Here is a 20,601-nt window from a genome sequence, read left to right as displayed (position 1 = left end):
CCCCCCCCCCCCCCCCCCCCCCCAGTAGCATAGCACATTTTTCAAAAGCGGTGCCTGAGCGGGGTGTCTGGGAGCTGCCGGAGCTCTGGGTCCCTGCGCGGCGCGGCTCGGCGGCGGGAGGGGGGAAGCTGCTGTGGCAGCAGCTCAAGACATTCCGGCACTAGGCAGAGCGCCGGCCGCTTCGCGGCGTGGAGGGGCTGCAGTGGGGCACTGGAGAAGAAAGTGAGAGACGGGAGGAGGCACTGCCGCTGCTCGGGCACAGGTGCTGCTGCTGCTCCAGCCAGGGCCAGCTCCAAGCACCAGCTTAATAAGCAGGTGCTTGGGGCGGCCAAGGGAGAGGGGCGGCACCTGCGGCAATTCGGGGGCGGCAGGTCCCTCACTCCCTCTAGGAGTGAAGGACCTGCCGCTGCCGATCGTGGCTTTTTTTTTTTTTTGCTTGGGGCGGCAGAAATCCTGGAGCCGACCCTAGCTCCAGCTCTCCGGGCGGTGGGGAGCAAAGTGCCCCCTGAGCAGCGCCGCCCGCAGGGGGATGCGAACAGGCTGGGAAATCACTTCTCCCCCCTGCCCCCGCCACTCCAGAGTTTAGCTGAGGGGCAGAGCGGCTTCCCCATGCCAGCGCTGTGTGGCCAGAGCGTCTTGGGCTTTCCTGGCGCACTGGCCCAGCCAGAGGCAGTGGGGGAAGGAAGGGAGGAGCCTGCCGGCCAGGCTGCTAGTAAGCTGAGCGTCCGACCAGGGACTGGTTCTCCGCACAGCGCTGGGAGTGGGACGCGCCCCGCTGGGGGGATATGGCGGAGCGGTGGGGCTCGGGGAGGTGAAGGGGCAAAGCAGGGAGAGGACAGCGAGAGGGGGAGCACGTAAAGGGCCAATGGGTGGGCAGCAGAGGAGACACGTAACCGGCCGCTGCCTAGTGCCTGCCTGCGCTCACCAGCCACCACAGCTCACAGCGCACAGCCAGTTCCAGCTGGAAAGGGGATGGGGGGCAGGGTCCTGCTGGCCAAGAACCAGCACACGGCGGGGGCAGTGCTGACGGACCAGCATGGGGAGCGGCTGGCCCCGGGCTGCAGCTTTGCCCTGCCACCAGCCTTGCACACCCACCCCCATCATCGGCCACTGGACCCCCTCACTCACCGCAGGTGGGCAGGTGACTGGCAAGCAGGGATCCGGCCAGCAACAGGATCCGCCACTACTGATGGGGAGGAGACAGAAAATATGGGACAAATTGCCCATTTTTAAGAAAAAGTCAGGACACCTGCAGGAGGGCTTAAATATGGGACTGTTCCTTTAAAAACGGGATGGCTGGTCACCCTAAGCAAGGGGGCCAGTACTCACAGGGTGCAGTTTTCTGCTTCTGTCCTGACTCCGGCCCTTCAGCACTGCCCAGTTTGTTGCCCCGAGAGATTGCGTGACCATGGCAGGGAGCTGAAGGCTTCCTCGACTGTTCCATGGTGAGGACCCTCGCTGGCTCCTCTGGGTACCAGGCATGCCACCCCCTACAAAAATACTGTTTCTTAGAAAGAGTGGGGCTTGTATGAGACATAAATCTCCAAAGTGGGGTCTCAGCAAAAACAAGTTGGGAACCTCTGCCTAGCCCATCCCCGACAGGTGTTTGTCCAACCTGCTCTTAAAAACCTCCAGTGATAGGGATCCCACAACCTCCCTTGGGAGCCTGTTCCAGAGTTTAGCTATCCTTACAGTTAGAATGTGTTTTCTAATATCTAACCTAAATCTCCCTTGCTGCAGATTAAGCCTGTTACTTCTTGTCCTACCTCCAGGGCACAGGGAGAACAATTCATCCACGTCCTCTTTATAACAGCTCTTAACATATTTGAAGACTGTTACCATTCCCCCCTCAGTCTTCTTTTCTGAAGACTAAACAAGCCCAGGCTTTTTAACCTTTCTTCAAAGAGCCCCCTGGTTTTTTGAACTTTTTATCATTTTTGTTGCTCTCCTGTGGACGCCCTCCAATTTGTCCACATCTTTCCTAGAGTGCGGTGCCCAGAACTGGTCACAGGACTCCAGCGGAGGCCTCACGACTGCTGAGTAGCGTGGAACAATGACCTCCCGTGTCTTACATACAACACTCCTGCTAATGCACCCCAGAATGGTTTTAGCTCTGTGCAGGTGGTCTGGGCTGCTGAGACAAACACCTGTCAGGGATGGGCTAGGTCAGAGGTTCACATTGTTGGCTCATATTCAGTTTGTCAGCCCTGAAGGTTGGTATGTGACACCGTGTTGATGAGTAACTTGAATCATAGCCCATCTCTGCTGCCTTGCTAATCCTAGAAGGGGAATGCCTGCCTTTGTACTCAATGGATCTGAGTCTGACCTCACTTACACCCGGTTGACACTTGCATAATTCCGTTGCTTTCAGTGGACTGACACCTGATTTCCTCTGGTGTAAACAAGACAAATCAAGCCTGGGATCTTCACCAGTAATCAAGGTGTATTTTTTCACTCCAAAAATTGTTCATGAAATGAACACTTGTTTGGGGATTATTTACCTCCCTGCTTTGCTAGGATGAAAATGGAGCTGGATTATCCGATGAAGACCTACGTGCTGAGGTGGACACGTTTATGTTTGAGGGTCACGATACCACGGCCAGTGGGGTCTCCTGGCTCTTGTACTGCATGGCCCTGCACCCAGAGCACCAGCAGCGATGCAGGGAAGAGATCAAGGAGATTCTGGGAGACAGAGAGACCATTCAGTGGTGAGATGTTACCTCACTAGTTTAATATCAGGGGGTAGCCGTGTTAGTCTGTATCCACAAAAACAACATGTGTTGCACCGGACTCCTTGTTTTTTTCACTAGTTTAATATAATTTGGTTTTGGATTATTTTCTTAGGTATTCAGTTTGAGGAATTGAAAATGGATCTATTTCACAAGCTCTGCACTGAAGGATCAACACTCAGTATAGCAATGCTACGAAGGACAGATCCAAGGCCAAATCCAAACTTCCCTTGTGTTCAGGGCATTTCAATTCTAGATCTTTGGTTTGCCGATGTTGATGCTGCTAGCTAGTATTTTCATAGTGGTAGGGGCCATTACTCATTCATACTCTCCACCTATGCTTGCTTTCAGGGATGACCTTGGCAAAATGACTTACAGCACCATGTGCATCAAGGAGAGCCTTCGCCTTTACCCTCCAGTACCTACAGTGTCCCGACTGCTCAGCAAACCCATCACGTTCCCCGATGGACGTACCTTACCAGAAGGTCTGTTTAGCCTCCTCTTTCTTAAGGGCCCAATTCTAATTCAGTCACATACATGCCACTCCCATTGAAGTCACACTTTGGCCCTGAATGTAGTTCATGTCAACCAGAGTGGAAGAACTTCTCCTGTGACATCCAAGTGAAGATCTAGGAAATGTTGAGCGGTTTGTGGTGCTCCCATGGCCTATTCGGTCTTCATTGTAAATTGTAACATGATTCTTTGAATGTCCATTACAAATTGCACTTTCCTGTACCAACCTGTCTCACTGAGCCCTGGGGCGATTCACTCTAGGGAGGGTACCTAGGACTGCTGCCTGCCCTATAATAGCAGTGCCAGTTTCCTCCTGAAATTCCATGGGAGTCCTGCCAACTAAGTCCATCTAGGGGATGCTTTGAATCAGTGCAACCATTGTTTCACACATGCATGCCTTAGTGATCTCCCATCTCAACTCCAGCCAGAGTTGGCTGAATGTTGTTAATATTGGCTGAGAGCTTCAAATGAGCCTATGGGAATTAAGCACCCCAATCTCACTGGAGTTGAATGGAATTTGGGTGCCCAGTTCCCTTAAACTCATTTGAAAATCCCAGATATTGTTTTTTATTGTTTATTATTTGTATATTGGAGGTATACAGAAGCACCAACCAAGAAGGAAGTCCCATTTGCTAGGCACTTTGCATACACATGAGACATTATACATATCCATATGATTTGAGGCAGTCTCTGCCCAGAAGAGCTTACAATCTAATGGAAATCTTTATTACTAATAATCATTCAATGCGGGGAGGACAAGAAAGAGAGAGAGTGCACCCTAATGTGCAACTAATATTATTTGCATTGAACTATTCTACTACCTCTAGGACTGAGCTGTGTTAGCTTGTGAGATCGGACAAGATCACATCACAAGACTGCTTGGCCGTACATTGTAGGACTGAGCCGGGATTGCTCATGTCATGGTCTCATTGACTCAATAAAGGCAGAGAGCTTTATGGGAATAACAGTTATAGAGCTGGATTCAAAGCCTTTCAAAGCCAATGGAAAGACTCTCATTGACTCAATGCACTTTGGGTAGGCCCAGGAGATTTACACACTGAGTACCCCTATCATTGCTATCTTCTGTTATGTTGGGAATGATGGAGGTCTTTAGGGGTTGTGTTACCTAAGCAAACCTTGGCTGAATAAAATAGACCATTTAGGACATCATGGTAAATTTCACCCTGTACTTCCTGGCATAGTGTCCTGCCCACCTTGTCTTGCTCTTACCAAATTCTCCAGTTGCCTCTCCTCTCTTCACTCAGTGAGATGGGTATGATTCTGCCAACTGAAAAATGCTACGTGAGTGGAAACCAAAGCATTCAACAATCAGAAAGCAAACAAACAGAGCATGGCATTTAATTCCAGCCTGCAATGCCCATGGCCAGCGCATGCTGTCCTGTCCCAGGCGTATGGCTTGCAACGCCAGTTCTACTGGCACCCACAAAAGAGCAGGGAACTTGCAGGAAAATACATTGCACATAGGGGACTGTTGGCTTTATCTCCACTTGCCCGTTGGGTAGCACTACGTCAGGGACTGCTGCACTAGTGAGGAGAGGGAGAAATGGGGCCCAGCCCAGCATCCCCCAGACCCAGAACTGTGCAGGGGAACCCACTATACACACGCACATTCTATCACTAGAATCCAGGCAGTGCCTCCCCTTCCCCCATCACGTGGCCTTGGGGGAGAACTGCAGAGCAGCCAGCTAGAGACGCAAGCCAGTAGGACCAGAAGCTGCCAAAACAAGGACCTTTGGACATTCCAGTCAAAGCTGGAGAATGTTCTCTGCCTTTCTCTGCACTCTTCCTCCTCTCGGTCTCCTCACCCCTGAACAGGAGGGGCCCCGTCTGCCCCTCCTGCTCACTTCTCCTCTGCCCTGCCCCCCGACCCCTCTTCCTTCCATTTCACTGGTCCCTTCCTAACTAACCCCTCCCCGCAAATCAATCAATCAATACAATCATGGAACTAATGTGTTTGTTTGCTGTCATCACATTGTTTCCTCTCCTTGTGTGTTCTTCCCCCACCCTGCGTCTGTCTTGTCTATTTCTTTGGTTTGTAGGCATGGGGTCATGTTGCCATCTCCTTCTGGTTTTACTAATTCATGCAATAAACACACCGCAGGAGGTGAGAGGGGAGAAGTTACCCTTGCCCCAATAACTGTGCTAGTGAAATATTCACCTGAGGTAGGTCAGTTACTTGGCTTTAACTGCAGTCCGTTCTTCTAGGTTCAAAGTACAGCCAGCATGTCAATCATTCTTCCCTAATCATTAGGTGCTCTTGCCCAATCTTCTAACCATTCCCTGCTTCTGACGCAAAATCTATTGACTCTGTTGATAATCTGCTCATCGATTATATTGTATTGCATCATCTGGTGTGCACCTGCTAAATCACCAATCTTGATCCAAAGACCCTTGAAGACAATGGGATTTTTTCCCACCTGTTTCAATGGAATTTGGATCACTTCTATAAGGCGCCTGTGCATGGCTGGTGAGTGTAATTTTTTTTTTAAAAAGAGAGTTTAGTTATTGCATAAGCTCAATAAAAAAGATTAAATCCACTAAGGGCCAGATCACCCCCCCTCCACTTTCACAAGCCAAAAATGTAAGTGTGCAGTTGTGCGAGCTGTGAAAATCTCACCCTGAACGTAAAGTGATTGTGTCACAAGTGACTGTAAAAATAGTATTGTGGCGTTCCAAGTTCTTTCTCTCCACCAATGCTGAAGATTAATATATTACAATGCCGTTTACTACTGCCATTACATCGTTTCTAGTAACATAGGTTCTGCACTCCGAACTCACCTGACAGAGTCACAGATTCCTGCAGGACCACTGTGATCATGTAGGCTGACCTCTTGTATAACACAGGCCAGAGAACTTCCCCAAAATAACTCCTAGAGATTATCTGTTAGAAGAACATCCAATCGGGATTTCAAAATTGTCAGTGATGGAGAAGCCAATTGCTCCAGTGGTTAATTATTTACACCTTATTTCCAGTCTGAATTTATCTAGCTTCCACTTCCAGCCACAGGATTGTGTTTTACCTTTCTCTGCTAAATTGAAGAGCCCAGAATTAAATATTTGTTCCTCGTGTAGGTACTTATGGAGTCTAGACTGTACTCACATCACCCCTTAACCTTCTCATTCTTAAGCTAAATAGATGGAGCTCTTTGAGTTTATCACTATAAGGCAGGTTTTCCAATCCTTTAACCATTCTTATGACTCTTCTCTGAACCCTCTCCAATTTATCAACAATCTTCTTGAATTGTGAACACCAGAAATGAACACAGGATTCCAGCAGTGATCTCTTGGTGCCAAATATAGAGGTAAAAATAACCTCTTTACTCCTACTCAAGAGTCCCGTTTATGCGTCTCAGGAACGTATTCGCTCTTTTGGCAACAGCATCACACTGGGAACTCTTGCTCAGCTGATTATCTACATACAATGACCCCCAAATCTTTTTCAGAGTCACTGCTTCCCAGGATAGAGTCCCCCATCCTGTGAGAGTGGCTCGTGTTCTTTGTACCTACATGTATACTTTTACATTTAGTTGTATTACAAAGCCTATTGATTGCTTGTGCCCAGTTTACTAAGCGATCCAAATTACTCTGAATCAGTGACCTGTCCTCTTTGTTATTTACCACTCCCCCAATCTTTGTGTCATCTGCAAACTTTATCCGTGATGATTTTATTTTTTCTGCCAGGTCATTGATAAAATTGTTAAATAGTGTAGGGCCTTGTGGGACCCCACTAGAAACCCACAGCTCAATGATGATTCCCCACTTACAATTACATTTTGAGACCTGTCACTTTTGCTGACGATACATGAGCCAGAATAGAACCCAGTTCATTCTCCCATAGTTTAACATTGCCGCTGCAGGACTAAAGGGAGTGCAAATATGTATGTAGAAATGACTCAAGGTATTTCTCAGTCAGCAAGTGTGTTGGTTAAGAAGATTAAGGGCCTTTAACAGGATAGCATGTTGTGCTGAATAGATGTTTGCCCTGGGAGGTCACCAACATTTGTTTTTTTAGAGTGGTAGCCGTGTTAGTCTGCATCAGCAAAAACAACGAGGAGTCCTTGTGGCACCTTAGAGACAAACCTATTTATTTTCTTATTTCTCATTTTTCTTACAGGGTCTCTGGTTGCCGTGAATATTTATTCTCTTCATAGGAACCCAGCTGTATGGCAAGATCCAGAGGTACTTTTAACTTTACAGAAAGAAGAGGTGGTCACGTAGTTAAAACAAAGGACTGGGTACCAAGGGAGATGGGTGCTTTCCCTGCCTCTGCCACATACTTCCTTGAGCAAGACATTTCTTACTTCTCTCGTCTTCCATTTCCCCAGCTGTAAAGCCGGGATAATATTGACCTTACCGAGGTGTTTTGCAATCTTATTCAAGTAGCGTCGGTCCAGATGAAAGGTGCGATAGATCTGCAAAAAGGAGGTTGTCCTAAAGATTTTGAGTATCATAGAGCGACAGAGTAGGGTGTGGAATGGTCTGTTTTTACACATGTACGTCCGGTGGAATGAAGATTCACAGCGTTTTGGGCAAATGTAGCAGATGATGCTCTTGGTTGTACCAGCAACTCCTGCCAGTCTCCTGGCAGCTGTGGGTGAGGGGCAGTAGTGCTCTGGTTCCAGCACAAGGGCTCACTTTTTAGGTAGGGGGCTGCACCGGGGATGTGTTACGGCAGCACCTCCCCAGCTTACAGGGTGACTGCATTTCCCCGGTTAACACAGCTCACATTTTGGGCTGTGCTGGCCCCTTATGGGAGGGGAGATCACTGCCCCTTCGCACTGCGGCTGTCCTAGAAGAGTTCCCACCTCAGCACCTCCTCCCCTGTGTTAGGGCTACCGCAACAGACTCTGGGCTGAAACTGACCTCACATTTGACTCTGAAATCGCATCTTGTGCCTAAGCTGAGGGGGGCAATGTTGTCAAATGCACCTTGTCTGATTCTATAAAGTTGCTGGCGTCAAACCAAGCAACGCTGTAATTTGGGAACTAAAAACCTTTGCCACAGACCTTTGAACTCTCTTCCCGCAGGTGTTTGATCCCATGAGGTTTTCACCAGAGAACTTGTCCAAGAGGCATTCCCATGCTTTCCTGCCCTTCGCAGCTGGAGCACGGTGGGGGATATTTCATTCACTCTGTGGGTGGGGTCAGCTGAAAACAAAGCAATACATTTTGCCAGGATGTTGCTAATACCCACTGAACACTAACAAGTTGGCTGCATACTGCTGTGTGCATACTGCTGTGTCTTCCAAGTGGGGGAGTTACGGGAATGCACCAAACCAGAGGTTCCTTCTTAGTGATTGAACTCTCTGGCCTCTCCTGTTTCTGCTTCACAATGCCCACTGAGCCGTCCCCTGGAGTGGCCTGACTCCAAAGGACTGTGATGGATGGAGCTCTGAGTGCAGTTTTCACATCCGTTCCCTAAGCAGCACTGCAATGGAGCTAGTTCTCCTTCCCCCACAGGAGACCGAAGTGTCGCCTCAGCTCCCATTGCGTGAGAGCCAATGATTTAGCCGGGGTTTAAAGTCTCCTTACATCTCCAAAGGAGTGTAATTGACATGCCACAATCGTTTGGTAGAGGCACGGTGCCACGGTGAGCTAGCTGCACCCCCGGCCCCTTTGGGGTCTCTGAGCGAACCCCTCAGGTCTTAGGCCTCGGGCCTCTCCTGGTTGGAATTGTGCAATTCTCCCCTCTCAGACCAGGCCCAACAGGACCCACCAGGTCCAACCGAGTTCAGACACCTGCAGTTCTTCCCTTCGGGAGTCTGTGACCAGTGGTTTACAGCGACCAGCCAGACTTCTGACAACCAAAGCACGGATTATTTAACAGTCAGAAGAAAGCACTTAGAGAGAAAAGATTTCAAAACAGCCAACAGTCTACACCCATGTCTATCTCACCTAAAGGCTTACCACTGCCTGATGGGTCCTAAGCAGGTCTCACTTTTTCTGTCACCCTTGCAGGTGCCTATCTCAGCCTGGGTCCCCCGAACAATTCACCCCCTCAGAAGAGTGTGCCTTTTTTAACACACCGTTGTTCTTTTGATCTCCTGCATTCACGGACCTTTTCCTCTCCTGGCATTGTCTCTTAACACCAAAGTGTTTGGGGGAGAAGTGGCTTATCTTTTGCCTTCCTGCTTGGCTTTCCCCACCGCCCCCTATTCAGTGGCACCCAATATATTTGCATAGTAAATGTCCCAATAATCCAGGGGTTCTCAAACTGGGGGTCGGGACCCCTCAGGGGGTTGCGAGGTTATTACATGGGGAGTCGCGAGCTGTCAGCCTCCACCCCAAACCCCGCTTTGCAGCCAGCATTTATAATGGTGTTAAATATATAAAAAGGTGTTTTTAATGTATAAGGGAGTGTCGCACTCAGAGGCTTGCTGCGTGAAAGGGGTCACCAGTACAAAAGTCTGAGAACCCCTGCACTAATCCGATCAGCACACCAGCGCCCTAAATTATTACAGAGCAACTCCAGAGCCATCACTCGTGGGACTGAATTCTGGATCACTTGTAGGGGGAGGTAGTGCATGCACAAGTGTGTGGCAGTTAAGCACATTAAAAGCCAATGGGAGCTAGCTGCCTAATTGATATATGTGGCTTGGAAAAATCTCTTGGAGTGGGGGAGTAACTGTATGGATCTCCTCGCAGGTTCAATGGGAAAGAGCATTTTTCACACCTGTCCCAAAACTGCCTGGTAACGTTGCTGTGCGCTATTAAACAGCTGCTATGTTTTAACCCAGCAGTGGCAGCACTATAGTGATGGGTGAAGGGATTTGTCTAGGCTATCTATTACAGTAGCAGCCGAAAGCCCCTGCTGCGATGAGGCCCCCATTGTGCTAGCTGCTGTACATACACCTGAGAAAAGGTCACCGACCCAAAGAGCTGGGTTGGTTCACTCAGCTAGCAAAGTGCTTCGGGATAGATTTGTGAATGAAAGTTGATTTCTAAGCAAGAGCATACGTCCTTATAGGCTTCCCCTCCCTCTTCCAGGAACTGCATCGGGAAGCAGTTTGCCATGAACGAGCTGAAAGTGGCTCTCGCCCTGACTCTGCTCCGCTTTGAGCTGTCTCCTGATCCAGCCAAACCGCCCAAGGAAATACCTCAGGTTGTCCTCAAGTCCAGCAGTGGGATCCACCTGCTCTTAAGGAAACTTCCCTGACACCGCAGAAACCATGGAGCTCCATATCGGAGGATCGGGAGGATCGGCTCATTTGCCAGGGAATGCAATCAATGGGTGTTTCACGGGATAGCCCCACTTCAGCCAACCTGTTCCACAACCTTTCCTGAATTCTCAGCACCAGCTGGTTTCTCTGGGGCCCTCCCCATCCCCAGAGCTGGAGTGAGCGCAGTGCTGGGAGGAGACCTGGATATGGGAGTAAAGCATCCCAAGCGCCTCATCCCTAGCTAAGGAGCACTCTTGCCTGTCAGTGACCCGAGCAATGCAGGGTCGAAGGCAGCACGTCTCCCCTTTCTGCAGCCCCTCACGCTGTGTACTGAGAGCATGAGCAGAGCTTTGAGTGCAATTTCACATCTGTTCCCTAATGCAAACTGTAGAGGGCAGCACTGCACAGAGCTAGCTCTCCTTCCTCCACAGGAGTCCTGGGCAGGTCTACGCTACCCGCCGGGTAACAATCGATCTATCAAGGGTCAATTTATCACATCTAGTCTAGACACGATAAATCGATCCCCGAGCGCTCTCCCGTCGACTACGGTACTCCACCGCCACAAGAGGCGCAAGCGGAGTGGACGGGGGAGCGGCAGCAGTCGACTCAGCACTGTGAAGGTGCCGCGGTGAGTAGATCTAAGTACGTCAACTTCAGCTACGCTAGTCTCATAGCTGAAGTTGCGTATCTTAGGTCGACCCCTCCCCCCCGCCCACTGTAGACCACGGCCAAGTGTCGCCTCAGCTCCCATCCTATGAGAGCCAGTGATCTAGCTGGGGTTTAAGGCCTCCTTACACTGGGATTTTAGGCACCAGTGCAAACCCCGTAGACACAATTTACACTGGTGCACTGCAATTTTCACTAATGCCTAACCTCCAGGGTAGACTGAGCCCAACACTTATCCCCACATGGTAGCACATTGGTCTATTTTGCACTGATCACCTATCCACCCAGCCTTGCCGAGAGCTGGCTCCAGCTAAACATCAACAACAAAGGTGTGAATTCCTCCGCCAAGGCCACTCTCATCCCCTATTAACATCAACGCTTGGTTGGGAAGACTGAAGTGTGAGCTGGGCCAAGTCTCCCAGTTGAGAGGTGGGTGAACACTGCTACCCACTGAAGCTCTGGAGTTTTGGTTTGGCCTACCTCAGAAATAGAGGCCAGTTAAAATTTTTGCTCCAAATCTGAACTTTCTTCCAGTGGAGGCTGCTCAGATCTTGGCTCAGAGCTCTCTGTAATGTAAACACCGACACGATGAAACATGGACAATCAAAGACCCATGTAGGCTGCCTTCAGACTACACACACAGCTCTCATTGGCCCACAAAAGTCACTCAGCTGGAGCCAAGATACCCCTAATTCCCCTTCTAATCCAGGATGGATGCTTACACGATCCCCAGAGTAGAGCTTCTTTGTCATATCATTTACGCTAGACAGATATTGAGGGTTCTCTCTGTGCATTCACCCTTGGAATCTGCCCCTCCAATGTAGCAATTGCATCAAGACAGCTCCCTTCCAGCCCAGGGAAAGATGCAGCAATTCCCTCCTCACTTGGAGCTGATCCCAAGTCTGTCGATGAAAGTCCTCTTCCCATTGACTTCGACAGACTTTGGGTCCTGCAGTTGGAGAATGTAATAGCTAACTCTGCCCCTTTGCGGATTAGCAACATTCTGTGCATTCTTATGCCCATGCGATCTCTGACGCTGTGCCTTTGAATGAAAAATCTGAAGCAACCCGGAGCCGGAAAGGCCTGCCAGGGTGAGACTCAGACACCCCATCACCAGATGAGATACCAATTTGCATTCAGAAGGAAGGGACGTGTACACAGACCTCAGCAGGAAGGGGGGGTTAGCTTGTCAAATGCCCCGAATACCGCCATGCCCTGTAGAATGCAGCTGAAAGATTGTGGATTGGTCAAGAGGTCTTTAAATATCTTTGTCAGGCTGTGAGCTGTAAACTGAGCAAACCCTAATATGCAATATTCACATCTACCCATCTGCGACCTTTGTCACTCACCTTCCCTAGCCCATGCCTAGAGGAAAGCCAGTTCAACAACTTGCTGTTGGCTTTATGTTTCTCCTCTCTAGTTCTATAACGAGCAGGATGTTGTCCAACTCTCGTTCTGGTTTGGATGTGGCCATTATTGCAGGGATGTCGGTGTTGCCCGAATGTCCCAAGATATGAAAGACTCTCTTACCCTAAGAAAAGAAAGAGCAGATGGGGTCACTGCTCCAGATAGCCCCAAAGTGTCCATGAGAAGGACTATGCCCATAAAGGCACCACAGACAGTGAAGGGGGATCCATGCAGGCATAGAATGAATCCTAATACCTTAGGGGCACTGACTGTTACAGTGGGACTGCCCCGTTAAGTAGCTGTGAACCTCTTCAGCCATTCTCCCTGCTGGCGTGAATGCATGGGAGACACGACAGCTCCTGGTTGGATGTAGGAGAGCATTATGACCAAGGTTCTCTCTCTCTCTCTGGCTGGCTGTGGGGCCTTATGAATAGGAACACGTTTGTCCGTTTTTTCTATTGTAAAGGCTCTTGTCTCTGCAGAATCACGCTTGGATCTAAATCAAACCCATTACAGGTTAGGCACGTAGGCTTCAAACTGGGGAAATGAGAGCTGCATAGGCTTTCTGCTGAAATGGGCCTGGATTTAGTATGAACCTGTTTTTACAAGGCAGCTTGTCCTGCACAGAACTAAGGAGCAGAATGTTCCTAGATAAAGCAAGGCCATTTGCTCCTTTCCCACAACAAACTAAAGGGGTCTTTGTTCAAAACCCTTTTCTGCACTGAACAGTGTTCTGGGGCCAAGTGGATAAAGAGAAGAGGTGCTTTGGGGGCAGTCGGCAGAGGCTTTTGGAAGAAGTCGGAGAGAAAATTCCTAGAAGATAACAGACCAATAGAACGGGAGGTTCAATGTAACAGAGCTAAATCCAGCCACTAGACTAGGCAGTACGTAGCTGACAAAGCAGACTCAGGGGGAAGGCCCAGGCTGAAAGTTCAATGCTCCTCTCAGACCTTGTTCAGCAAAGCCAAGGACTGACAGCTCCATAGTAAGAGGCAGAATATAATAACATAGGTAAGAGCGGCCATACTTGGTCAGACGAAAGGTCCATCTAGTTCTGCCGACAGTGGCCAATGCCAGGTCCCCCAGAGGGAATGAACAGAACAGGGAATCATCACGTGATCCATCCCCTGTTGCCCATTCCCAGCTTCTAGCAAGCAGAATCATCCCCTACATCAGAGAAAGGCATCTCTACACCTTCAGAGGTTTCTTTAGGCCATTGGCTACAGCTGAATCCAGGGACCAAAACCAGATGGGGAAACAGTGTGTCTAGTGCTTGGGACTAACCTGTGAGGAAAGCATCGAGTCAAGACAGATTTAAGAAGTGGAGAATCAATTCCTGCTCTGTGACTCCAGCTAAGTATCTCACACCTGGACAGAGACTAAAATATTATTCCACACTCCTTAAGTATTAGAAGCCTCGTTGGAGGAATAGATAAGAAATCTCACCATGCTATCCCGCTAAAAGTCCTTTCATTTACTCCAATTCTAAAGCTGTAATCTGAAAGCCCCCTGCAGGAGATGAGCTGCATTTCATGATTTAATCCTGATATTGAAAATAAGCAATGCTCTAAGAACCTTTGGCCTAAACTGAGCCGATGATTTCTGTAACCGACAGTGGATGCTGCTAATGGAATAAAGTGGGAAATGCTTCAGAACTTGCATCTTGCTTGGGTTTGCAGGTTAATGTGTAAACTACAGAAGTGCTTTGTCTTGTGACAGCACCTCCTTGGCCCCTAGTAGGAGACAATCAACGGTGAATTTAATTTATCATGGGCAAGGTCCGAGTTTTCTGTCTTGAACTAATTCATTTGGGGGGAAGATTTTCAAAGGCATATGAGACACTTAGGCCTCTTTTTGAAAAATCAATGGGGAATCTCTCCCTGTCCCCAAATCAGACTCTTGGTAAAACTTTTCAAATGTTATCTTTGTTTAAATTGGGTCCTAAGGCACGAATAGAGCCCTGACCATGAACATGTGATGCGTCTTTACCCTTCATGACGCTGAACTGAAAGAAATAGAGACATCACGAGTCCAGCAGTTTTCGGACACTAGGTACAAAGGTCACTCAACTCCTATGCAATATTTCCCTGCTCCACTAACTAAGCGTCTAGTATTTTATAAAGCATCATGAGGGTCATTTTATAAACATATACTTGTGCCCTAGAGAAGGGGTATTCAAAAAAAGAATGGGCAGGCAGAGATGGAGTTCGAAGTGTCCAAGAGGAGACTGGAGGGGGACAGCTAATTGAATGCATCCGAAGAAGTGGGCTGTCGTCCACGAAAGCTTATGCTCTAATAAATTTGTTAGTCTCTAAGGTGCCACAAGGACTCCTGTTCTGAATACCGTGGGGCTCTTTAAGTAGAGATCTGCTTAAGATGTGACTTTTGGATCCAGGCTGGCTTCCAAATCTGAACTTCTCCAGAAAGATGGGTGGAGGGGTGTTCATGTTTGGTTCTTCACTTTAGCCGTGAAACCCAGAGCCAGGTCTGGATCCAGATCAGAATCAGGACTGGGCTTCCTGATGTCCTGGTTCAAGCTGAGGGGTCTGAAGCAGGAGAGCTCCTTGGGATAAGGAGGAAGGATGGCCTAGTGGATAAGGCACTCAGGATACCAGGGCTTAATTCCTGGCACTGCCTCTCACATCCTGTGTGACTTTGGGCAACTGACTTCAGCTGCCCTGTGCCTCAGTTTCCCCTCTGTAAAAGGGGAATGATACTTCCCTCCCTCAGAGGAGTGCTAGAGATTGTGAGGTGCTCAAGTATGACAGTGTTGAGGGTTATATAAGCACCCAGACAGGGAAGGCCATTCCCAGCACAAAGTGCTGCATGAAAGACCAGTCTAGTAAAACAATACAACTTGTGTGCAGTCAAGTTCCGAGAGCCGAATTCTGCCTTGGCCTATATTTCTCTCAAGCCTCCCTCAAAGGAAGGGCATAAACTGATGTGGAATTTGGCACCTTTACAACAATCTACTAGAAGAACAACCAGACAGTCTGTGATATGTCCCAGCATCGTGAGTAACCAGAGATATTAGTGATTGTTCTGAAAACGAAAGCAAAATTCACCCTTGCTGTCATTCCCCTGCAAATTTTTTCATTATCTTCAGTAATTCTGCAAATGCAGTCACAAGTCAGCACCCAGAGTCCAGATGAACTTGAAGAAAGAGTTCACACCCAGATTTGAATTTCATGGTTACAGGCCCATTCTGGGATGCCTAAACAGGGGAATTTTGAGCAGGCGTAGAGAGATTTTTTTATCTCTGTGTATGGCAATGGTGTGACCGCTCCTGGGATCCTGTATCCAGTTCTGGTGCCCACAATTTAAGGAGGATGGTGGTAAATTGGAGAGGGGTCAGTGAAGAGGCATGAAAATGATTAAAGGATTAGAAAACCTGCCTTACGGTGATAGAGTCAATGAGCTTAGCTTAACAAAGAGAAGGTTAAGAGGTAATGTGATTACAGGCTACAAATACCTACATGGGGAATAAATATTTAACAATCAGCTCTTCAATCTAGCAGAAAAGGGTATAAAATGAGTCAATGGTTGGAAGTTGAAGCTAGACAATTCAGGCTGAAAATAAGGCCTAATTATTGAACAGTGAGGGTAATTAACCATTGGAACAATTTATCAAGGGTCGTGGTGGATTCTCCATCACGGACAATTCATAACTCAAGATTGGATATTTTTCTAAGAGATCTGCTCTAGGAATTAATCGGGCAAAGTTCTATGGCCTCTGTAATGCAGGAGGTCAGACTAGCTGATCACAATGGTCCCTTCTGGCCTTGGTATCTGAATCTCTACTTAAAACAGCCCAGGGTTGGAAACTCTCTCTGTTCATCAGGCCCTGTTGGTGACTGTAAGGGTTGAAAATGCACAAGGACACAGCCAGCTCTTAGAAACTACTCATTAGCGTAGATGAGTATCTAGTCTGACCTCCTGCACAGACCATAGGACTTCCCTGTGTTAATCCTGCTTCAGGTTCAGAGCTGGGCTTGAAATAGAAAAATATCCGCTCTTGATTTAAACATTTCCAGTGCTGGAGGATCCATCGCAACCCTTGGTAAGTTGCTTCAGTTATTATTGTTTATTGGTATTCCTGTAGCACCTAGAACAAAAAAGACAGTCTCTCCCCAATGAGCTTACAATGTAAGTCGGAAATAAGAGACAACAAATGGATACAGACAGAGGAGAGGAAACAAGGTAAAAATGAGACGATATTGGTCAGCATGACAGGCAGCTGTCTTAGCACACCAGTGACCTGACAGTTGTCAAGTTTTATGTAGGCATCGCAGCAAAGGTGAGTTTTAGGGGGGGATTTGAAGAAGTAGGAGGAGTTAGTTTTGCAGATGTTTATGGGGAGCTCCTCCCAAGCGTGAGGAGCAGCACGCGAGAAAGCACAAAGGGAAGGAAGGGTTTGGAAATGTAACAATCCTGACGATTGGAGATGGGAGATTACCTCTTGTCACTGAATCAGAGATGAAAGGAAGGGTGGGGGTAAGCCCAGAACGGCCTTGAAAATGAAGACAAATAGCTTATGTCTGATGTGGTAGAAGGCCAGTGGAGGGATGCAGAGGAGTAACACAATCAAACCTAGGGAAATGATGTTTGCAGATAGCCAATGGTTAATCGCCTTCATTTTGAAAATGTACATCTTATTTCAGGGCTGAATTTCTCTGGTTTCAACATCTAGCCATTGGTTGTTAGATGTTTGTCTGCTGAGTTCAATTTCTGTTCTCCATGTAGGTCCTTCTAGACTGCTTGAGTCATTCCTTAACCTTCCTCTTTGCTAAGTAGATTGAGCGACTTGAGTCTTTCATCATAAGGCCTGGTTTCCAATCAGTCTTGCGGCTTTTCTCTGAATCATCTCCAGTTTTTCCAACATCCTTCTTGAAGCGTGGACACCAGAATTCAACACAGTCTTGCAGTCGCGGTCACGCCAGCACCAAATACAGAGGTAGGAGAAACTCTCGACGCCTACTTGAAATGCCCCTGTTTATGCATCCCAAGATCACATTAGCCTTTTCAGCCGCAGTGTCACACTAGAGGCAGCTCATGTTCTCAGCTGATGATCTACTATGGCCCCCAGGTCTTTTTCAGAGTCAGTGTGTCCAGGATAAAGCCCCTGGCTTATCAGTAAGACCTGCATTTTTTATTCCTAGGTGTATGTCTTACATTTGGTTCTTATTGGTTTGATTTGTTATATTGTTTGGTCTGCTAATAAAATTACAACATGAGTCAGAATAGTCATTATAAAAAGCCACATTGGAATCACTTCAACCAGCTATTGCCTGCCACCGTCTCTGGGGTGGAGCACATCGGTGGTTTAACAGCATACAGCAGCAATGACACTACACAACCGTCTGCCTAAAGATGTGAAAGAATATGTATCTCATCACAACATGCAGAAGATATTTTCAATAGGCAGATGAGATTTGCCAAACTGGAACTGATCGAAGACACTCAGATTAATCCCCGACTCCTGAGAAAAAATGCCATAAAAGAACAAATTGGTCGGAATCTGTTTGTCTCAGCAAATTAGTGAGTCCAGGGTCCCTGACATTATTGCTGGGGCACTGGTTCAGCTCTGACTCAGAGAGGAGGAGGAAAAGTACCCAGTCCACCACCAGGATTGTAACTGGAGGTTTAAAATAGGTTTAAATACTTTTGCCTTCCCTGAAAATATTCCAGTTTTGTGTTGCTATATAAAAATGTAACACTAGGTGGCAGCAGAGAGATTCAGATAGACTGAAAAAGAGTCCTCTTGTCAGTGAATTCATATAGCAATATTGGGCTAATATCGCATAGTTCTATAATTATTCATTTGAATTTTTAAATCAATTCATTTTGGCCTTCTTCATACCCTGTGCTTGCTTATGTTGTCGGAGGCTTTGTGCGACTGCATTTCAATAGCGTAAATCCTCATGCAAATCAAAATGTCAACTCAGCTATCCCAATGTTCACGGAGCGTGCGTTTAAACCTCACTCTTTCTCTCTGAACAGTCATATGAAAAACCCCATTAAAGAGTTACCCCATGTCCAGTCGAGGGAGAGAAACGATGCATATGGTTTATGCGCCGATCTGGGACTACAGTAGATCACAGCTCAAATACAAGCAAGAAAAGTGTCGTGGGGAAATGTGGTACCATTTTGAACAGCGAATCAATCGGAGACATTTGTGATCTGTTTGTGGCGATGAAGAGCAACATTCGTTCCTGTGTGATGAGCCAGCACAATGCCTTATTTAACTTATTTCTTATTGCCTGACTCTCAGCCCACTGCCCCTTCCACTAGGTCACAAAGCCAATACATTGTTCTTATTCCACGTATAAAGTTCTAACTGCAAAACAACGACGGAGTGCCTTTCCTTCTATCTATTCAGAGTGTCTTGGCCATTTCTGAGTTATCTATGCCTTAGTATTGCAGCGGCACACATGCAGTGTATGCCTTTTTTAATTATTTTTTTGGTAGCGGATGGGGGGGGCAGAATCTGCCTTTTAAGAGTCAAGTGTGGATTCTGATCTCTCTGACCCCAGCGTCAATCTGGAGTAGCGCCCCTAAAATCCGGGAGGTTACGCTGGATCTTAGAGATTAGAACCTGGCCCTTTTTCTCCGTCTGCAGCCTGCAAAGCAAAGGAAGGTATTTTCATGAGACTTTTGCAGTTTATTACCTATTCGTCCCCTTTGGTGTGAGACTCTTTTCTGTCTCCTCTGCCCCTTTGCACCATCCGAGAGTCCGCCTCCCAGTGAGTCAGCTGTGCTGATAACATGGAAACGGTTTTCCTGATGGACTGCAAGACTCCAGCTCAGGGGGCTACCCGCAGGCCTCCCTCTCATCCTGGTTTCTTTTCATTTTACCCGACTCTCCCAGCAGGGTGGATGGAATTAGATAAGGAGGGGTAGATTTTCAAAGGGCTAAATGATGAGAGGCAGGGGCAGCCGAACCAGTTACTGGAAGCCTTTGAAAATATATTACTGGGGAGCTGCTTCGAAAATATTCTACCCCAAGGCGTCTGCTCTGCTGTCCCCTATGGGACATGCAGCAGGGACTGTTGGGTAATTGGCATGAAGCACATTTTCTTCACGCAGCAAATGGCAGAGCTGGTTGGATCCTGCAGAAACAGCATTTTGCCAACATTCAGCTCTTTGATTTAACCATTTCGCTGCTTGTTCTGCTTTGCTCGTGGGGGACGTTCACACCCACGGGTTTGTGATCATATGACTGTTTGAGAGAAAGGCTGGTCTTCATATTAACATCTACCTTCCCCCAAAACCAAGGGTGTTCGTTCATGATCAATGGAATTCACCCTCCTGCAATCCTTGTTCCCGGGGATAAGGCGTTCCAGTCACCCGTCAGGGTGCAGAAATAATACCACATGACATAGATGACCAATCACACATTGCGAACAGCAAACGATCAAAGTTGTCAGCTTGAGAACAGTTTACTGGCTTGGTCCAAATGGTTTTGTGGATAGTCACGAAGAAGGAACATTCACCCAGGTCAGGCTCAGTTTGTGATTGATTCACGAGCCATTTGAGATGCATGTTTCACCTCCAGGTAGAGGAATTGACAATTGCAATTCTCTGGCCTGTGTTCTGCAGAAGATTATAGTAGATGGCCTAATGGTCCCTTCTGGCCTTTAACTTTCTATATCTGGATCTGAGTTCCTCAGCGATCATCTCACTCCATCTCTGATTCCTACAAAAGGCATAAAACACACATCTAAGATGACTCGCTGTCACAGCTTTCGACCTCATAGCGAGGGGCTAACTTCCAACGGCACAGTGATGGCCTGGGATGATTTTAATGGCAAGAATCAGGAAGAGTTTCCAACCTATATCCTCACCTAGAAGCACCATCTGGGACTACAGTGCCCCAACATCACCCTGGGTTTTCCTTTGAGGCTGCCCAGCCAAATACTGACCCAGCCTGAGCTGGCGAGTGTGTTTATATCTCACAGTGACTCAGTGGCATATCGTGATAATTTGCAGGGCTTATTCAGAAAGGACCCAGGCTGAGGGATCTCTGGAGACGGGACAGACACCTTCCTTAACAGGCAGGTTAAAGAAATTGACAGTGATCCTTTGTGCGGAAAGGAAGCGACGTAT

The 20,601-nt window shown here is 47.7% G+C and overlaps 1 protein-coding gene across 3 annotated transcripts in view; it reads left to right on the top strand.

Annotated features, from left to right (window-relative positions):
• Positions 1-14,154, top strand: part of LOC117881607 (cytochrome P450 4B1-like) — a 21,653-nt gene extending 7,499 nt beyond the window's left edge. For 2 of the 3 annotated variants that reach the window (XM_034779061.1, XM_034779059.1), the window contains exons 7-11: positions 2,518-2,708; positions 3,081-3,214; positions 7,378-7,442; positions 8,291-8,373; positions 10,250-14,154. In XM_034779061.1, coding sequence (XP_034634952.1) covers positions 2,518-2,708; positions 3,081-3,214; positions 7,378-7,442; positions 8,291-8,373; positions 10,250-10,418 — 642 coding nt within the window. In that variant the 3' untranslated portion in view covers positions 10,419-14,154. Of the gene's footprint in view, positions 1-2,517; positions 2,709-3,080; positions 3,215-5,302; positions 5,427-7,377; positions 7,443-8,290; positions 8,374-10,249 lie in introns of those variants that run through there. The other variant, XR_004646828.1, reaches the window with a different exon arrangement.
• The last annotated feature ends 6,447 nt before the right edge of the window (positions 14,155-20,601 follow it).

The sequence above is a fragment of the Trachemys scripta genome, chromosome 8 (genome assembly GCF_013100865.1).
Source record: "Trachemys scripta elegans isolate TJP31775 chromosome 8, CAS_Tse_1.0, whole genome shotgun sequence".
NCBI lineage: Eukaryota > Metazoa > Chordata > Testudines > Emydidae > Trachemys > Trachemys scripta.
The sequence above is the reverse complement of the archived record's forward strand: the minus strand, read 5'-3'. Positions and strand labels throughout refer to the sequence as shown.